The 19,838-nt window shown below is 32.6% G+C and overlaps 1 protein-coding gene across 2 annotated transcripts in view; it reads right to left on the bottom strand.

Moving 5' to 3' along the window:
- Positions 1–259: 259 nt before the first annotated feature.
- The window catches only part of LOC134683023 (polycystin-1-like protein 2), a 55,136-nt gene continuing 35,557 nt past the window's right edge, over positions 260–19,838 (bottom strand). The window contains exons 11-17 of one of the 2 annotated variants that reach the window (XM_063542022.1): positions 18,520–18,750; positions 16,697–16,983; positions 13,761–14,315; positions 10,612–10,877; positions 7,933–8,189; positions 4,329–4,482; positions 260–1,477 (exon numbers count right to left, since the gene is read on the bottom strand). In XM_063542022.1, coding sequence (XP_063398092.1) covers positions 267–1,477; positions 4,329–4,482; positions 7,933–8,189; positions 10,612–10,877; positions 13,761–14,315; positions 16,697–16,983; positions 18,520–18,750 — 2,961 coding nt within the window. In that variant the 3' untranslated portion in view covers positions 260–266. Of the gene's footprint in view, positions 1,478–4,328; positions 4,483–7,932; positions 8,190–10,611; positions 10,878–13,075; positions 13,183–13,760; positions 14,316–16,696; positions 16,984–18,519; positions 18,751–19,838 lie in introns of those variants that run through there. The other variant, XM_063542023.1, reaches the window with a different exon arrangement.

Raw genomic sequence — 19,838 nt, 5'->3', positions numbered from 1 at the left:
CTAATGCTGAACTGAGTAATGATTTATTATATTATCGGAACATTCTTCTCATGCTGCGCTGAGTACTGATTTATTATATTATCAGAACATTCTTCTAATGCTGAACTGAGTACTGATTTATTATATTATCAGAACATTTTTCTAATGCTGAACTGAGTACTGATTTATTGTAGCATCAGAACATTCTTCTAATGCTGAATTGAGTACTGATTTATTATATCATCGTAACATTCTTCTAATGCTGAACTGAGAACTGATTTATTATATTATCGGAACATTCTTCTAATGCTGTGCACAAAGTACTTAACCATTAATGTTAGCTGGTCATCATGTTTTACTCCTTTTTGTCTTAAGGATTTCTGTGCATTCATTACAATGACAGTAAACATATTCATTAAACCAAACACAAAAATAAATATGAACAAAAGTATAAAAAGAGGACCTAATTGTGGATGAAAATCAAGATATTGATTATAATTGACAATCCTGAAAGTACATTCTATAAGGACCATCAAACTGTCTCCGAATGATCTATAACCAGCTAATGATGCGCCAAATAACAAATGTCCACAACATGCAAACGCTAACAATGAAATAACATAGATAAAAAAGAAATATTTTAACGGTTTTTTAACATGTTCCATCAATGAAAATAGGTATTTCAATTTCTGATTCAGCATTAAAAGTTTCAGCAGTTTTATCATTGTAATTACGGTTAAAAAAGCCAAAATGTAAAATAATATGCAATCCCATAGGATTGCAAGACTAAAATTAATGTAACTGTCTTTACCATCATTTCTATACTGCCGGATAATGTGTGTTATCATTCTAAATCTTTCTATAAAAATCGCCATTGAAGTATAGCACAATACTAACATCAACAAGGAAAGTTTATTCCAAAACCGTTTAAAGTACGTTTTCAATCCGACCAGTCTTATCTTTTTGATCTCAATATAAGACACGAAGATCGTCAAAAGAAAAAATACTATCTCAAACACCAAACTTGTAATTTCTTTACTAGTGGAGTAGTGGGATAGAGGTGTTGTGTATATCTGAAATGATGTCGTTACTGTGCCAGGACTGCTATACTCAAACACTATCATAACTGAACTATACATGTTAACATTGGGATTATACAAGACAAATTCTATGAAAAAAGCTCTTGTTCTTGTATCAATCCATGACTTAAGCATTAGCTCTGAAATTTTTAAAATAGACGAAGGACCTGTGTTCAGGTCAACCAAGTAGCCTCCCCCACCATATATTGACCGCTCGCCTAGATATGGTACAGACTCTAAGTCCCAAGCATTTTGGAAGGACCATTCATCAGTGGATGGTAGTAGTTGTGACTGAATCTGCCACGATTTGTTGTAATTGTCATTGTCATCATTTATCGTATTCAATGTAGATGTACATTTCATGCCAAGATGGTCCAAGCCAAACAGTTTCCTCAACTTATCTGGGTATTTACAGCTGTCTAAAAAAAATGAAAACATAGGTATATAAAATGTTGGATGAGTTCCAATGAGACAACTCTCCATCCATATAACAATTTATAAAAGTAAACCATTATAGGTCAAGGTACGTTCTTCAACACGGAGCCTTGGCTCAAACCGAACAACAAACTACAAAGGGCTTCAAAATTACAAGTGTAAATCCATTCAAACGGGAAAACCCACGGTCTAATCGATATAAAACTAGAGGCTCTAAAGAGCCTGTGTCGCTCACCTTGGTCTATGTGAATATTAATCAAAGGACGCAGATGGATTCATGACAAAATTGCATTTTGATAATGGTGATGTGTAAATCTTACTTTACTGAACATTCTTGCTGCTTACAATTATTTCTATCTATAATGAACGTGGCCCAGCAGTTTCAGTGAAAAATGTAAGTAAAAATTTACAAATTTTATGAAAATTGACTATAAAGGACAATAACTCCTTAGGGGGACAATTGACCAATTTGGTCATGTTCATTTATATTTTAGGTCTTACTTTGCTGTACATTATTGCTATTTACAGTTTATCTTTATCTATAATAATATTCAAGATAATAAAAAAAAAGGCAAAATTTCCTTAAAATAACCAATTCAGGGACAGTAATCTAACAACGGGTTGTCCGATCCATCTGAAAATTTCAGGGCAGATAGATCTTTACCTGATAAACAATTTAAAATCAGATTTGCTCTAAATGATTTGTTTTTTTGAGTTATAAGCCAAAAACTGCATTTTACCCCTATGTTTTATTTTTAGCCGTGGCAGTCATCTTGATTGGATGGCCGGGTCACGCCACTCATTTTTTAAACTAGATACCCCAAAGATGATTGTGGCCAAGTTTGGATTAATTTGGCCAAGTAGTTTCAAAGGCGAAGATTTTTGTAAAAGATAACTAAGATTTAAGAAAAATGGTTAAACATTGACTTTAAAGGGCAATCACTTTTTAAGGGGTCAACTGACTATTTTGGTCATGTTGACTTATTTGTAGATCTTACTTTGCTAAACATTACTGCTGTTTACAGTTTATGTCTATCTATAATAAGATTCAAGATAATAACCAAAAACAGCAAAACTTCCCTAAAATTACCAATTCAGGGGCAACAACCTATCAATGGGTTGTAAGATTCATCTGAAAATTTCAGGGCAGATAAATCTTTACTTGATTAACAATTTAAAATCAGTCAGATTTGTTCCTAATGCTTTGGTTGTTGAGTTATAAGCCAAAAACTGCATTTTACCCCTATGTTCATTTTTTAGCTATGACGGCCATCTTGGTTGGTTGACCGGGTCACGCCACACATTTTTTAAACTAGATTTGAGAAAATAGTTTGGAGAAACAATCACATTGAATATAAATAAACTCATCATAGATACCAGGCTTATATTTTGTATTTACGCCAGACTCGCGTTTCGTCTACAAAAGACTCAACAGTGACGCTCATTTCCAAAAAAGTAAAAAAAGTCTAAATAAAGTAAGAAGTTGACTAGCATTGAGAACCAAAATTTGTAATGTTTTGCCAAACACACCTAACTAAAGATAGTTTATTCCTGATGTAGAAAAGCCTTAGATTTAGTATTTCAAACATTCAAAAGTTTTAGAAACGGTGACATGAGTACATTAACTATCATCAAACTCAAGGTTATTTGATAATAATGCCACTTTTCACTGGTAAAATGATTATCTGAATTCGAAAAAAACGACAGGTATAATTTTTACCAGGAAAATTCCGAAAAAATATGTAATGTTATTTTTTGTTGAGCCTGCAACTTTTGTTGCAGAAAGCTCGACATAGGGATAGTGATCCGGCGGCGGCGGCGTTAGCTAACTTCTTAAAAAAGGTTTATATTTTAAAAGGTGAAAGACCTGGATGCTTCATACTTTGTATATAGATGCCTCATGTTACGAAGTTTCTGTCAGTCACATGTTCAATGTCCTTGACCTCATTTTCATGGTCCATTGACCACTTGAAAAAAAAAGTTCAGAATTTTTGTTATTTTAAATTCTCTCTTATTTTAAGTAATAGGATAACTTTATTTGGTATGTGCGTACCTTGCAAGGTCTTCATGCCCGTCAGACAGTTTTCACTTGACCTCGACCTCATTTCATGAATCAGTGAACAAGGTTAAGTTTTGGTGGTCAAGTCCATATCTCAGATACTATAATCAATAGGGCTAGTATATTTGGTGTATGGAAGGACTGTAAGGTGTACATGTCCAACTGGCAGGTGTCATCTGACCTTGACCTCATTTTCATGGTTCAGTGGTTATAGTTAAGTTTTTGTGTTTTGGTCTGTTTTTCTCATACTGTATGCAATAGGTCTACTATATTTGATTAATGGAATGATTGTAAGGTGTACATGTCTAGCGGGCAGATGTCATCTGACCTTGACCTCATTTTCATGGTTCAGTGGTCAAAGTTAAGTTTTAAAGTTTTGGTCTTTTTATCTAATATTATATGCCAAAGATCAACTTTATTCGGTGTATGGAAATATATTATAATCTATATGTCAGTCCACCAGGTCTTATTTGACCATGACCTCAATTTCACAGTTCATTGCACACTGTTATTAAGTTTTAGTGTCTTGGTCTATTTTTCTTAATTTATAAGTAATAGGTCAACTATATTTGTTGTATGGAAGCATTGTTAGCTGTACATGTCTCATCTGACCTTGACCTCATTTTCATGGTTCATTGGTCTTTGTTGAGCTATCTTGGTTAATGTTAAGTTTATGTGAAAGTTGTAATAAAGCTTTATATTTAGGTATGAGTAAAGAAGGCGAGACATTTAAGCGTGCGCACTCTTGTGTTAGTATTGTAATTTATATTGTTTACCTCTTTTAACCCTTATCTGTCGCAGACGAAACTTTCCTATCAGTAGAAAATCATTTTCTGGAATTTTCTTTAACATGTCATAAGGTATTGTTCTACTCAATGGAGGAATAACACTTTCGTTGATATAAGTCCAAATATCACCACGTGTCTTAACCTACAACATAAAATTTAGATATAAGAAGTAAAATGGCAAACAGCATACACGATTAAACGTTGAATGCAGAAGCTCGAAGCTCGATTTTTTGAAAATTTTACATATCTGAATTCAAGTTTACAAGCCAATGCCGTACGTCACGTGGTAAAGCGGTATGACTGAACAAAAATTCAAAACGGGAAGTTCCTCCCCAGATTTAAAAATCTAAATCTCAACCACATCAAACGAATGGATAACAATTGTCATGTTCCTGACTTGTTACAGACATTTTCTCATTTAGAAAATGATCAAACCTGGTTTTATAGCTACATTTGTTTGACTTCTCACTTGCAAGACAGTCGCGTTGAATTCCATTAAATATGACAAGTGTGAGCAAACAAAACAGAAATCATAGGTAACAATGTAAAAGATAGAGAGACAGCAGTCAATGTTGTGTTATAATTTATAGTATTAAACGCTCAACTTGGTATAAGCCTTAAGACAATAATACTCATTTCAAAAATGTATTTTGACTTTTTTTTCTAGAGGAGAGAAAGGTACCGAAATTTACAATCTTATTTTGTTTGCATTCCCTTTAAGACTTAAACCACACAGAACACTTTAATATATTCTGTTTGATGTTAATTACCATATACTCGGCCCAGGCATATTAGACCATAAGGTCACACTAAAATTCTATTTTAGTATTTATTTTACTTCACACGTTAAATGTTGGTCTTTTTCTGTCTTTGAAGGCAAATTGATTTGTTTTTTGGAACCAATGCTTCAGAGTGCAAAATATACATCAGTTATAAACATGAATTTGCCATTTAAGTACAAGATATATATCAGAAATTAAATTTAGTTCAAAGGAAAAAAAATATTTTCTAGGTCTGCAGAGCTTCCCCTATGTGCCGTATTACATGAGTTATTCAAATTCCTTATGAAGAATGCAGAGCCTATCCCATGTGCCGTATTACATGGGTGACACAAATTCCTTGTGAAGATGGCAGAGCCTACATTATGTGCCGTATTACACGAGAAATACACAATCCTTGTGAAGATGGCAGAGCCTACCCTTTGTGCCGTATTAAATGAGTAATACAAATTTCTTGTGAAGAACACAGAGTATAACCTATTTGCCGTATCACATGAGTAATACAAATTCCTTATGAAGAACGCAGAGACGACCCTATGTCCCGTATAACATGAGTAATACAAATTCATTGTAAAGAACGCAGACACTACCCTATGTGTCGTATTAAATGAGTTATACAAATTCCTTGTAGAGAACAGAGTCAATCCTATGTGCCGTTTTACGTGAGTAATACAAATTCCTTGTGAAGAACAAAGCGCCTACACTATGTGCCGCATAACATGAGTAATACAAATTTTTGTGAAGATCGCAGAGACTACTGTATCACATGAGTTATCAAAATTCCTTGTGAAAAACGTAGAGCCTACCCTATGTGCCTTATTACATGACTAATACAAATTCCTTGTGAAGAACAAAAACCAACCCTTTGTGCCGTATCACATGACGAGTAATACAAATTCCTCGTGAAGAACACAAAGCATACCCTATGAGATGTAGTACATGAGTAATTCAAATTCCTTTCGAAGTGAAGAACGCAGATCCTACCCTATGTGCCGTATTACACGAGTAAGACAAATATCTTGTAAAGATATTTGTCTTACTCGTGTAATAAAAATTGTGCCAAGTTACTTGTAAAGAACGCAGAGCCTACCCTTACGGTACCCGAAAATCTTACGTGGTTGAATGCATTATTAATTAGTGCAGAACAGTTTAAATTATTTTCATGAGTGTCTGTCAATAAATAAATAAGTTGATGATTGTTAATATTATAAATGAAGCTATAAGTAAACGTGCTTTACTCTAGTTATAAAAAAAGTGCGTAAGATAACAGGCAAACTCATAAATTGAAACTACTAACAACACTTTGGCTAAAAAAGAAAAACTGCGAAATGATAGTGCAAAAGACAAAACAAAGAAAACCAAAGACTAATCATTAAGAACCCCGAAAAAAATGGGGTGGTATGAGGTGCTCAAGAAGGGTGAGCAGATCCTGCTCTAAATGCGAAACCCGTCGAGTTGCTAATGTTATTAAATAATTATGATGTCACAATCATACTGCATCTTCTTATTCTTAAATCTAGTATAGTAAACAAACAAAATCCTAATGTTATACGATAATTAATATAATTGTATGCTTGAGAATATTTATATTCAATTTAAGCTTAGTTTGGAGATATCTGTAATAATATAATACGTTTCGCTTTTGGAAAAGGTGTTCTCCTTTATATTCAGAAAAGTGCCCGTTTAATATAAATTTTAACACGACAATGGTTTGTTTTTTATGGTGAAATTCATTTGGACTTTTTTCGACAGACAATGTATGGATGCATATTCACGTTGCCCACCAAAAACAAAACTGTGTATTTTTAAAAAAAATAACATTGTCAAAACCAGATCCATTGATTTTGACATGACCTATTTAGTTCGTTTAATGCACACACTTTCACATATTGACGTTCTCAAAGTAATTATTCTTGCAATCTCCGTTACGGTAGTATTATCTTTCTTCCGGTGTCATCTTTTTCATGCAATGTGCAGTTTAACGAGAAATTCAACAAATTCGAGACAATATTCACTCAATTCATCATTTTGACGTGGCCGTTCACTTAGTCTCCGTTAAACTAGAAACGGTTGTAGAAAATTTATTACCTCAATCGAACATATATAGTTATTTATGTATTTATATTTTTCTGTATCATAAATAAAGATCCTACCTTTTCTCGGTCTGTTGATACATATTAGTTTTCATTATGTCCAAAATTGTTTGTGTTGATAGTTTATAAGACGCAGTGGAGTAACACGGCCAGCATTATCTCAAAGTGTCAAATATAAAACCAGTAACGGTGTTTCACTTAATAGCAATGTGCTTCGCGTCTTAGCTCCTTAGATCCCAGTACAGTATGGTCTGGTATTTTAACTTCTTTGAAATGAGGATGGAATGTGGATTGAATGTTGATTGAATGAGAATGGAATGTAGGTAAAATGAGGATGGAATGTGGATTGAATGAGGATGGAATGTAAATTGAATGAGGATGGAATGTGCATTGAATGTGGATGGAATGTAAATTGAATGAGGATAGAATGTGGATTGAATGTGGATTATATGTGGATTGAATGAGTATGGAATGTGGATTGAGTGAGAATGGGATGTCATTTGAATGATGATTTGCAAGGCGTGCGATGCATTAAAAGCAGTAGAAACTAATTTGTCGACATATCCTCTCTGGCACCTCATGGAGATTATTAAATTCTCATTTGTTTAAATTTTCATTTAGTTGTATCTTATTTATGGATTTATGAGATTGTTCCGTTTAATTTGACAAATGGTTTACGATTGCCCCTTTGCTCATTTCTTTCTTGTTTGTAATACTTACATGTTCTAATGTATTTTTTATAAAAATATTATTGATATCTTGTGACTGCATGAAACATTTCTCCACTGGTCGATGGTTGTGAACAACAAATAACAACATGAATGTGAAAAACACGTAAAGAATTATATCTTGAAGATTTGTCTGGATTTTTTCTTTTAAATCAAGTTCCTTTTTAGCTTTCTTCAAATCTTTTTTTGAAGCATGTCCTGGGATAAATGTCTTCGTATTACTTCTTTTCTGCAATAATGTATTGTTTTCTGGAATTAAAAGATTATTGTTTCAATATATTTCATCAAAGTTATGTATCAAAAAAGGTATCAATAATGGTAATCTTACATATCCAAAATCAGCTCAAAATCTGAAGGCCTATAGAAAAAAACGCCATAAAACAATTTTCAAAATCTTAAACCGTTAAATTCGGGGAAAATGAGCTGAGCAAAACTAAACTCAAACATAATCTGTAATTTATCACGGTTAACTAGCATACCAAAAATCAGCCCAATATCTCAAGGTGTTTAGAAAAAAAACCTTTGTTTAACAGTGATTTTCAATAACTTATCAAAGTCCAAAGCATTCGGCAAAAATTAGCAGAGTGGAACAAAATTTAAACTTGATCTGTAACCTATCATCGTTAACTCAAATACCAAAAATCAGCCCTATATCTGAAGGCCTTTAGAAATAAAATTCGTATAAGTCGAAAGTCCGTTATTTTGTCAGAAACTTAATACGTACATTTTACCTCATTATGGTTAGCTCACATACCAACAATGAGCCCAATATCTAAATGGGTAAAAAAACCTCAGTATAACTGATTTTCAACAATTCACCAAAGCCCAAAGCCCATAATTTCGGCAAAAATTAGAGGAGAGGAACGAAACTTAAACTTGGTCTGTAACTTATCATGGTTAGCTAACAAACAGAAACTTAGCCTAATATCCAAAGGCGTTTAAAATAAATCTCCGTATAATGGTTTGCTGCAAAATTACGGAATGACGGAATTAAGAAACGACGGACAAGGGTTAAACTATATGGCACAGACAACTTCGATGCGGGGACATAAAAACAAAGATCCGTATGTATGTTCACAATATTTATATATATATATATTTGTGAAATTAATTTGTGATAGATACTACTATTATAAATAAGTTATATCTTACCAATTAATTTTCCCCATCACTACTAGGTACGCTAACATGAGGTATACTTCAGTTACAAGCAGTAAACTCAATAAGTTGTTACAGAAAATATGCAATAAAGATATTGTTAAGTTAAAAAAAATTGTGTAAAGAGCTGAAAATCGCTGCCTTGTCACAAAAATTGTCTCGCAAGTCCAAAATTCCCAACACTTTTTAATTGTTTTCATGAGTAATAGACTTTTACCTTATTTTCAAAGATATGTACCCACAATTGAATGTCTGTCACAAGTCAGAAGCCTGTCATTCAGTGGTTATCCTTTATTTATGTGTTACATATTTGTTTTTTGTTTATTTTTCTATTTTTTTTTGTACAAAAATCAGACCGTTAGTTTTCTGGTTCGAATTTACATTGTCATTTCGGGGCCTTTTGTAGCTGACTCAGCGGTATGAGCTTTTCTCTTTGTTGAAGTTTGTACTGTGACCGTTAAATGTAAATTGCTGTGTTATTTGATATCTCGTTGAGTTGTCTCATTGGCTTGTATGCCTCACCTTCTTTTTTATATGGTTGAATGCTTTTTTTATATTTTCTACCCACCTCATATTTTTGAAGGTTTTTTCCCAAAAAGTATTCACATTTTTTTCTATAATTTTTGCATGCACATATTGACAAACATGAAAATCAAATATCCACGAAAATGCAAGTTTTCCTCAATCCACGAAAATAAATGAATCCACAGTAATAAGAAAGCCCAAATGACAACTCCCGATAAAAATCAAACAACAAGAACGAAGCGCAAACTTCATTTGTTGTACTTTAGTCCAAATATCTTATTATTTTAATCAAAGGAATTTAATTAAATTTCTCGAGTACTAGTAGTTTTCTATGTCAATGGACCACAACAACCAAAATATAAATCAAATTATATCTGTACCTATTAATGATATCATTCTATGTTAAGTATCTAATCTCTATCATATAAACAAAGTTGAAGAACAAGTGCAGGACCTGTTTTTATCCTTGTATATATGATAATATTAAAAAGAAGATGTGGTATGATTGCCAATGAGACAACTATCCACAAAAGACCAAAATGACACAAACATTTACAACTATAGGTATCCATACGGCCTTTCACAATGAGAAAAGCCCATACCGCATAGTCAGCAATAAAAGGCCCCGATAAGACAATGTAAAACTATTCAAACGAGAAAACTAACGGCCTAATTTATGTAAAAAAATGAACGAAAAACAAATATGTAACACATAAACAAACGATAACCACTGAATTACAGGCTCCTGACTTGGGACAGGTACATCAAACAATGAAGTGACGGGGTTAAATTTACTTAGCATATAAAGAAACAGACTGACAGACTGACTTACTGGTGAGCAAACATAACTCATCGTGACTTATGGCGTCATAAATAGGAGAGGTGACTTATGGCGTCACCGATAGAAGAGGTGAGTTATGACGTCACCGATAAGAGACTAGTATTATAGTAACTACACAAAAAATCTATTTAAGATTAACAAACTTACCTTCTGGTTTGTGTACAATCAATGCTGGAGCAGAATCTATTTTGATCTCCCGTTTCAATATAAATGTGAACAACATGGCAAAAAACACAACACTAATAGGTTCCATTAAAAAGACATCATCAACAAATGCTGTAAGAAAGGAGACTAGCCAATTCAAACTTTCATAGTAGCCATATTTTAATCCATACAGCATAACAAAATATGACGAAACCAACGATGTCAAAACAGTTGTGGTCCATGCAACGTATATAACCCACCATGGAAACCTGAAAATAATAAGTTTGGATAAAAATTACAGTAAAACCTGTCCAAACCGTATTTTTTATGTATCGAAAACATATCTAAACCAAACATGTTCTTAAGTCCAGTATATCAAACTTAATGAGATGTTAACTTGCTTAGACCTAACAACATATTTGTCCCCGAAAAGGTTGAGTTTAGACAGGTTTCACTGTATCTAGTTATATCAATATACAAATGTCATTTAAGTACTGATATGAAAAGATCTCAAAACATTGATGACAAGTATACGGTTATTTTGATTTACAAATGTCATAAAAAAATGATATGAAAAGATCCAAAAGCATTATGATTATAAGAGGTATTTCGATTAACTAATAATAACTACAACTACAATACCCTTCCCTTTTATAACGAATGTGACCTACCGAATTAGACTATTTACTTGATTTGTAATAACATAAGCAACACGACGGGTGCCACAATGTGGAGCAGGATCTGCATTCCCTTTTGGAGCATCTGAGGTTATCCCCAGTTTTTTGCGGGGTTCGTGTTGCTTTGTCTTTAGTTTTCTATGTTGTGTCGTCTGTTCTATTATTTGTCTGTTTGTATTTTTATTTTTAGCCATGGCGTTGTCAGTTCATTTATGATCTATGAGTTTGTCTATCCCTCTGGTATCTTTCGCTCCTCTCTTAGGAGAAAAGTATAATAACAAAAATACCGAACTCCATTTAATCATTCGAACGGAAAGTCTGAAAGAGAATTAGGAAAGATTTCGATGTAAGAAGATTGCTCTGCGATATTTTAATTACTTTGAGATAAAGAATAGCATTAAAAGCCACGTTTCTTTCTTTTTTTGTGTGTTATTTGCTGTGCATGTACTGATTTTGTTTTATAGATGACTACCTATTATATATTTTTTTTATATTGCAAAAACAGTTTCATATTTTATTTTGCAAAATCAAAAATTTTTAATCATATTTTTTTTGTATTACTTCAAGTTTTGTCTTCCAGCAATAACCAACCAAATCTTCATAAGATGAAAAATTCCACTTAAGGTAAATAGCTTTGGAAAAAAGCTACCAGAGAATTGTGATAAACATGAAAACAAATTGTAAATGATCAGATGAAGTAGAAGGAACGTGCACCTCGCGTACATTTGTTTTACTATGATATATATGTTCAGTTCATAGTCAAATTTCATACTAAATAAACAAATTCCCAGTCAAAATTTCTTGAAAAGGTTAACATTTTAAAATAGTGTCAAAATTAAAGCCATAAGGACGAATTAGAATGCACGCATGTTAACTACCAAAGATCTAGCTTATGATATAATGTGAGTTATATGAATTTGTTTTTTATCATTTAACCGTTAAACAAGGTTTTCATTTAATCTAGCTCCATAAGTTTTACTAACTGACATTGAAATATCCGTGCTGCGTATTGTTGAAATTCATTTTTTTCCTTTAAACATTTTTGCTTGGCGACGATACTTTCCTTTCAATCTTATTGCAGAATGTATATCACGTCTAAGCAGAAAGACTTCTAGTGTGTTAAGTCTTTCAACAATTTGTTTTTGTTTGTATTGTTAAAATGCTAGGAGCAAAATACTTGCGACCAAACTGTGTTCGTCTACATATTAGGAATTCTAAACAATTCGGCACCCAGACAAATCGGCACCTACCCTAGAGAAATCGACATTTGTGAAAGACAAATCGGCACCTTTCATAGACAAATTGTCACCTTACATAGAAAAATCGGCACCTTATCAACTATTTATCTTTGATCTAAATATAGTGAACCAAAAATTTAAATTTCCTAGCACTGTTTACATTTTTATGTATGAGGGCATGAACTCAATTTGCATGTTAAGTGTGAATATATATCAATTATGTCACTTTTGACAGCCATCACATTGTAAAGCTTCTTGTCTAGGGCGCACAACATTTTGACACTGTATACAACTGTCGTCTGACATTGTGTAAGAAAAAGTAACCCAAAAGTGTTGACCTTTATATATGTTTCTAGGTATTTATTCATTATAGCTTGCACACGTTGTTGTGTCAAGTATTGTGTTGTCTTAACAGATGTAAGGATCAAACGAGAACACAAGCTGTAAATCCAAGCTATACACTTTAGATCTCTATTGAGGAATTATAAGATTTAAACATAAAATACTGATTAATGCTTAACTACAATTTAAATATCATACCAAAATGTCCAAAATGGGTGCCGAAATGTCTTCGTACATTGGTGCCGAGTTGTCTGGGTATCGATATGTCTTGTTACCACATATTAGTATGGTCGAGTACATTCATTAGTATAATGTCTCTATAAACATAAGTATGCACCGTTGTCAATATAATAGAATATCATGCGACTGTCATACAAGTAAGAGGTTTAGCCAGCTATAAAACAAGGTTCAATCCACAATTTTCTACACAAGAAAATGCCGTTACCAACATGACCAAGTCAGGAATATGACAGTTGTTATCCATTCCATGTGTTTAAACTTGGTTTTTTTTTGTCATTTGATTAGGGACTTCCGTTTTGAATTCTTCTCGGAGTTCAATATTTTTTGATTTTACGTTTTAGGTATATTAGCCTAGCTTTACAAATAGGCTGAGCCCTTCGAATTAACAAAATTGGGATTCAAGAAACAGATAATAAAATAAGGTAACTTACATCCATTGTTTTACTGCTTTAGGTATATTAACCTAGCTGTATACATAGACTGAGCCCTTCGAATTCACACCATAGGAATACAAAAAACAGATAATAAAATAAGGTAACTTACATCCATTGTTTTACTGCTTTAGATATATTAACCTAGCTGTATAAATAGGCTGAGCCCTTCGAATTTACACCATAGGAATACAAAGAACAGATCATAAAATAAGTAAACTTACATCCATCGTTTTACTGCCACAATTTCATTATCTTCTTTATCTGATCTTTTTTCATCACTTGACGTTGGACGGTTTACATCAATTTCCATATATCGTTCTTTATGAAGCTGTTTTGTTTTTGATCGCACAAAGAGTTCAATAATGGCAAAGTTTATAGGAAACATTATTATACTACTTTGCAAACCAATGATAAAGTCTTTCAGCGAAAATTCAAATTGAATACTGGCTACATCAGAACTAATAGTTTCGTCAGTCGGAATTCCATGAAACATAAGACAGGACAACATTGTGCAAAACAATAAAGACAATGCGCATGATAATCTTTGAGCCCTCGTGAAATTACTACATGGTGGTTTTGAAATTATACTAATCCACAAATGCCCTCGACGTAAATCTTGACTTGTTCTTAGGAAAGACTGTTGCTTCAATTCGAAACCTGACTTGATTGACAAACACACTTTAGCAGTACCACTTTGAATTCCAAGCCAATTATCGTAGTAGAAATTAAATACTTTTTTAGTTTGCACGTCTTGTATAATTATTCTGGAAAGAAACCTAAAACATGATAAACAAATTATCTTAGTTCGTGTACTTTTTTTTTTATTGATAATCTATAAAACACAGATGTATACTTTTTCTTGAACTGATTCAGATAAGACACAATATTGAATTATTACTTAAAAAAAATCAATAGTAAACATCCATGTCATCTAGTTTTATTATTGGAAATTATACCACATATTTTTTTTATAGAACCACTTAAAATAGGACGACAACATTCGGTTATAAAAATCAAAGGCAAGGAAGGCAGCCAACTCTTCTAAAAATAGAAACTGTACATCTGTCGAGAATGATTTAACTTTGTACCGGTAAAATAAATATAAACTGTACCTCTGTCGAGAATGATTTAACTTTGTACTGGTCAAAATAAATATAAACAAGAATGTGTCCATTGTACATGGATGCCCAACTCGCACTATCATTTTCCAAGTTCAGTGGACCATGAAATTGTGTACGAAACTTTAATTTGGCATTTAAATTAGAAAGATCATATCATAGGGACCATGTATACTCAGTTCAAAGTTGATTGGACCTCAACTACCTTGACCAAACATTTTAACCTGAACTTCGCACTATGACTTTGTATGTTCAGTTGACTATGAAATTGGGGTCAAAACTTTAATTTGGCATTAAAACTTAAAAAAAACCATATCATGGGAAACATGTGTACTAAGTTTCAAGTTGATTGGACTTCAAGTTCATCAAAAACTACCTCAACCAAAAACTTTACATGAAGCAGTGCGAACGGACGCACGGGCGAATGAACAGACAGACAGATCAACGGACTAACAGACCTAACAACATAATGCCCCTCTATTATCGTAGGTGGGGCATAACAATGTACATTTGTCGTGAATGATTTATATTTCTACCGGTAAAATAAATATAAACTGTACATCTGTCGATAATGATTTAACTTTGTACAGATACACAACAATGAAAATATAAACTATACATCTGTCGAGCATGATTTTACTTTGTACCGGTAAAACAAATATGAAAATATAACCTATACATCTGTCGAGCAAGATTTGACTTTGTACCGGTAAAATAGATATAAACTATACATCTGTCGAGCATGATTTTACTTTGTACCGGTAAAATAAATAAAAACTATACATCTGTCGAGCATGATTTTACTTTGTACCGGTAAAATAAATAAAAACTATACATTTGTCGAGCATGATTTTACTTTGTACAGGTAAAATAGATATAAACTGTAAACCTGTCGAGCATGATTTTACTTTGTACCGGTAAAATAAATATAAACTATACATCTGTCGAGCATGATTATAATTTGTACCGGTAAAATAAATAAAAACTATAAATCTGTCGAGCATGATTTTACTTTATACCGGTAAAATAAATACAAACTTTACATCTGTCGAGAATGATTTTACTTTGTACCGGTAAAATAAATATAAACTATACATCTGTCGAGCATGATTTTACTTTGTACCGGTAAAATAAATATAAACTGTAAACCTGTCGAGCATGATTTTACTTTGTACCGGAAAGATGAAATTTAACTTTATCTCTATAGAGATTTCTACATTTGACACCTGTTGAAATGCATTTAATATACATTTTTGCGATAAAGTATATAAACCGTCGTTCTGTACAGATATATATATATAACAGGAAACTTATCTTTACAAATGGCACTACATAATATATACGGTTGTATTTAGTTTATAGTTTATATCTTTGATGACAGACGATAAACATTTTATGAAGCGTTAATTTCGATTTCGTGTTATGTCCGTCGTTGAAACTGTACAGTAAGCGGGCTTTTAACAATTGCATATAACGATTACTTTACGAAGATTGCTGTTTTTGGAAGTCATTAAGCCACCTTTATTTTCATCTTCAATTCATTGATTTGGTGTTGCTTAAACTGTTTAACTCAAATCGTAAATATTACATTGGAATTTACAAAGCCTGGGTTTAGATTTTAAATCATATTGAGTTTTTTTTTTCGATGACCTTAATACGCCATTTTTAACTACCTAGCTCTCTCATTTAGGTTGAACGTTCTAGTTCAAATCATATCCTGTTAATTTTTCTAATCAAATGTACAATGCATAACGTTTTAATTGATATATGAAAATAAATCAGAATAAAATTTCCAAAAAATTAGAAATATTTGAAATAAACATAAGATGTGATATGAGTGCCAATGAGACAACTCTCCATCAAACTCATACTTTGTTACAGTAAACCATTATGGGTCAAAGTACAGTCCTCAAAACGGAGTATTGGTTCACACCGAACAGCAAACTATAAAGGGTTTAAAAATGACTAGTGTAAAATAATTCAAACGGAAAACCAACGGTCAAATATATAATTATTTATATATATAAGTGTGTACAAACCATGATGGCGAGGAACCGCTGTTGTCGTGCCATACAATGACATTCACCATGTCTCCTATATCATAAGAAGAAGTTATTAGAAACCAGTCCTCACCACCAGATGTAAACAAAACCTGCGGTGATGAGGTCCTACTTAAACAATGCCTTGCACTTTGTCCATTGTTGCCTTTTATGTAGCATGAAACGTTCGCTGTAGTTCTAGCATCATACCGCCATCCAGTGACAATGCACATAACATACTTAAACGGGTCTGAAGGGTCACTTGGAAAGGGAGTCACAATACCATCCTACAGAAAATATACTTTGCAATATACATACATTATGAAATACCTATCGTGGTTCCTTGAATTGTCTCTTTGAATCATAGTATAACTATTAAATCGTTATTGAACTTAACACTTCATGATTCCAGAGTGAAAGAATTTGACATTGTTTGATAATGACTCTGTCTTATAAACAAGACTTCCAAATGTCCCAAACATATCCTTTCATCATTAAACTAGATATAGAGTAAAGATATTATGAACACTACCGTATACTTTTTAATGTTGTGTTTCTTTTGTATTGTTGTTCTCCTCTTATATTGGATGCGGTGCATTCAGTTTTAATTTGTAACCGGGATTTGTTTTTGCTCAATCGATTTATGAATTTCGAACAGCGATATATATACTACTTCTGCCTTTATTTTTATAATGATGAGTAACAGTGTTTTGCTTCAATAACTTTAAACCTTGATAAACTGACAACTTGTTGTGATTCTTTCCGAGCTTGGTTTGCTATCCAGCATACATTTTTTTTCGCTTACAGTTGCACGTCGTCTCATTCGGTTTACCCTTTTGAATCATCTTCAATTGTTGTCTCGTATATATAGCTTTTTTTTGCTCATATAATAAAGACGTCTTGTGACCCAACTTAGTCATTTGGTTTCCGGTATTCTATTTCTAAATTGTGTACTGCGTGAACATTTTTGTTGCATCATTTTTGATGTTCTTATTTATCGAATGATATTAATTCTGACTTGAAAGCTATTTCCGATACCCAGCGATGAATATCTGGATGTTTAGTCCATGATGGTAGCTAGTACTAAGTAGTCTATGCTTTGCCACCGACACAATTTATGTTTTATTTCGTTTAGTTTATAGGAAATATGTTCTGCTTCTACATGTATTAATAAACAAAGGCTTTAACTCCCTCAATCAATTATGATCAAAGATGATGATAGCTATCACTTATGGATCATTTATATTTGGTCTTATTGCTTATGGTTTTGGGCGTTTGAACTCCGTACATGTAAAAGCGACACAGAAGTTTTATTTTCAGTAATTATGATTTAATGTGGAACATGACAATAAAGGGAAATAACTCTATAAATTCAGCTGAACGTTTCACTAAAATTTTATTGTTAAGGAAATATAAAGCGTTTCAATGATCAAAATAAGTGTTTGTCAAACTACTATATAACCAATTTTTTTTTATAAAGTGGTTGGTTCAACTGTTTTGAAATTTTTATATATTTGTCAAAGGGTATAGTAAATATAAATTCAAATTTTTATGAATATTAAACGAGCCAAACTAATATAGGTCAAGGTGTTTTTGTTCCTCTTTAATGTTAAGTTTATTTACAAAAAAAAAGTAAAATCTAAAAAATAGTGGACTCTGAGGTAAATTCAGAACGGAAAGTCCCTTATCAAATGGCGAAATTAAAAGTTCAAACATATCAAACGAATTGATAACAACAGTCATATTTCTGACATGGTTCAGGCATTTGCTTATGTAGAAAATGCTGGATTGAACCTGGTTAGCAAGCTAAACCTCTCACTTACAAAATTTGAGTCCTTCCGATCAGCTTGTTTTGCCCTGTAAAGACCCAGAAAATATATCAACCAGACCAATATCACTACTGTAACTACAACTGGGTTGTCAAAGAACGTCAGAAAAAGTAGAGCATCTTGAAATGGATCCACAATATTAGGTAAAACAAAAACTCCTCCAGCAAAATCGGTAAGATGATCACATTCACACTCTAATGTTTCGCTTGATGAAACAGGTGAAACCTGCAAATGTAAATTTTCACAAATTATGAATAAGTATATAATAGTATGACGAGTGGTTAATTCCTTCAAGAAAATTCGATTTCATTAGTGTCATCATCAAAACCAACAACTGTAGTTCTGTAACCATTTTTTTTTGTCATGTGTTGTCTGCTTTTATCATACTATAAATTGGAATTAGCCATTATTTTCCTTTTCCCATCTAGCGTCCTGTAGTACTAATAGCTGAACAATTTAATATTGCTGATATTACATGCAGAGATTGATCTTTGGTTAAGGATTATGTAACCCCTGTTGACTCAATGAAAAACAAGGAGCAGTATTAACAAATATTTGTCAAACAACTAAGTTTCGCTTCGCGAGTTGAAAAATAACGTAAATATGAATCGTCGCAAAAATGTAAAACTTGGACATTTCCTTATTCTTGTTCCATTTCTTTTTTGCAACATTTCAGCAGCGCCTTCATACGATATTCCCTGGGTTATATTTCCTATCATAATTTCCGTATTAGAGAGTTGCTGCTTACAAGTAAGCTATTAAACCAAGAGTTCAAAATGGTGAAGTTGAGATCATTACTACGTTAATTTAACGGACGCCATAACGAGTAAGATGTGGGATAACCGTTTCACAGATGATATCGGATGTATTTCCAATGTCATTACTCCAATCCCCTGCCCTTTTTACGAATAAAACTATTCACCGGGTTTATAATAACATAAGCAACACGATGAATGCAACATGTGCAGCAGAATATGCTTACTCTTCCGTTGCACTTGAGATCACCCCTTGTTTTAGGGGGTTCGTGTTGCTTAGTCTTTAGTTGTCCATGTTGAGTCGTGTGTACTGTTATTTGTCTATTTATCTTTTCTTTTTTAACCATGGTGTTGTAAGTTTATTTTAGATCTTTGACTTTGACTGTCCTTCTGGAATTTTTGACCCCTCTTTTCTAAATCGACATATTGCCCGCAAAATTTTAAAACTCTTTGATTCAACATTTGCCCAATTGTAATGAGATTTCGTCGGCATTTACTTGTATATTCAAATTTTAACAAATAAAAATCTTTTTTAACCACAACAATTTATGATTTAAA

The sequence above is a fragment of the Mytilus trossulus genome, chromosome 9, assembly GCF_036588685.1.
Source record: "Mytilus trossulus isolate FHL-02 chromosome 9, PNRI_Mtr1.1.1.hap1, whole genome shotgun sequence".
Classification (NCBI taxonomy): domain Eukaryota; kingdom Metazoa; phylum Mollusca; class Bivalvia; order Mytilida; family Mytilidae; genus Mytilus; species Mytilus trossulus.
Note: the sequence above shows the minus strand (reverse complement) of the source record. Positions and strands in the feature narration are given on the sequence as shown.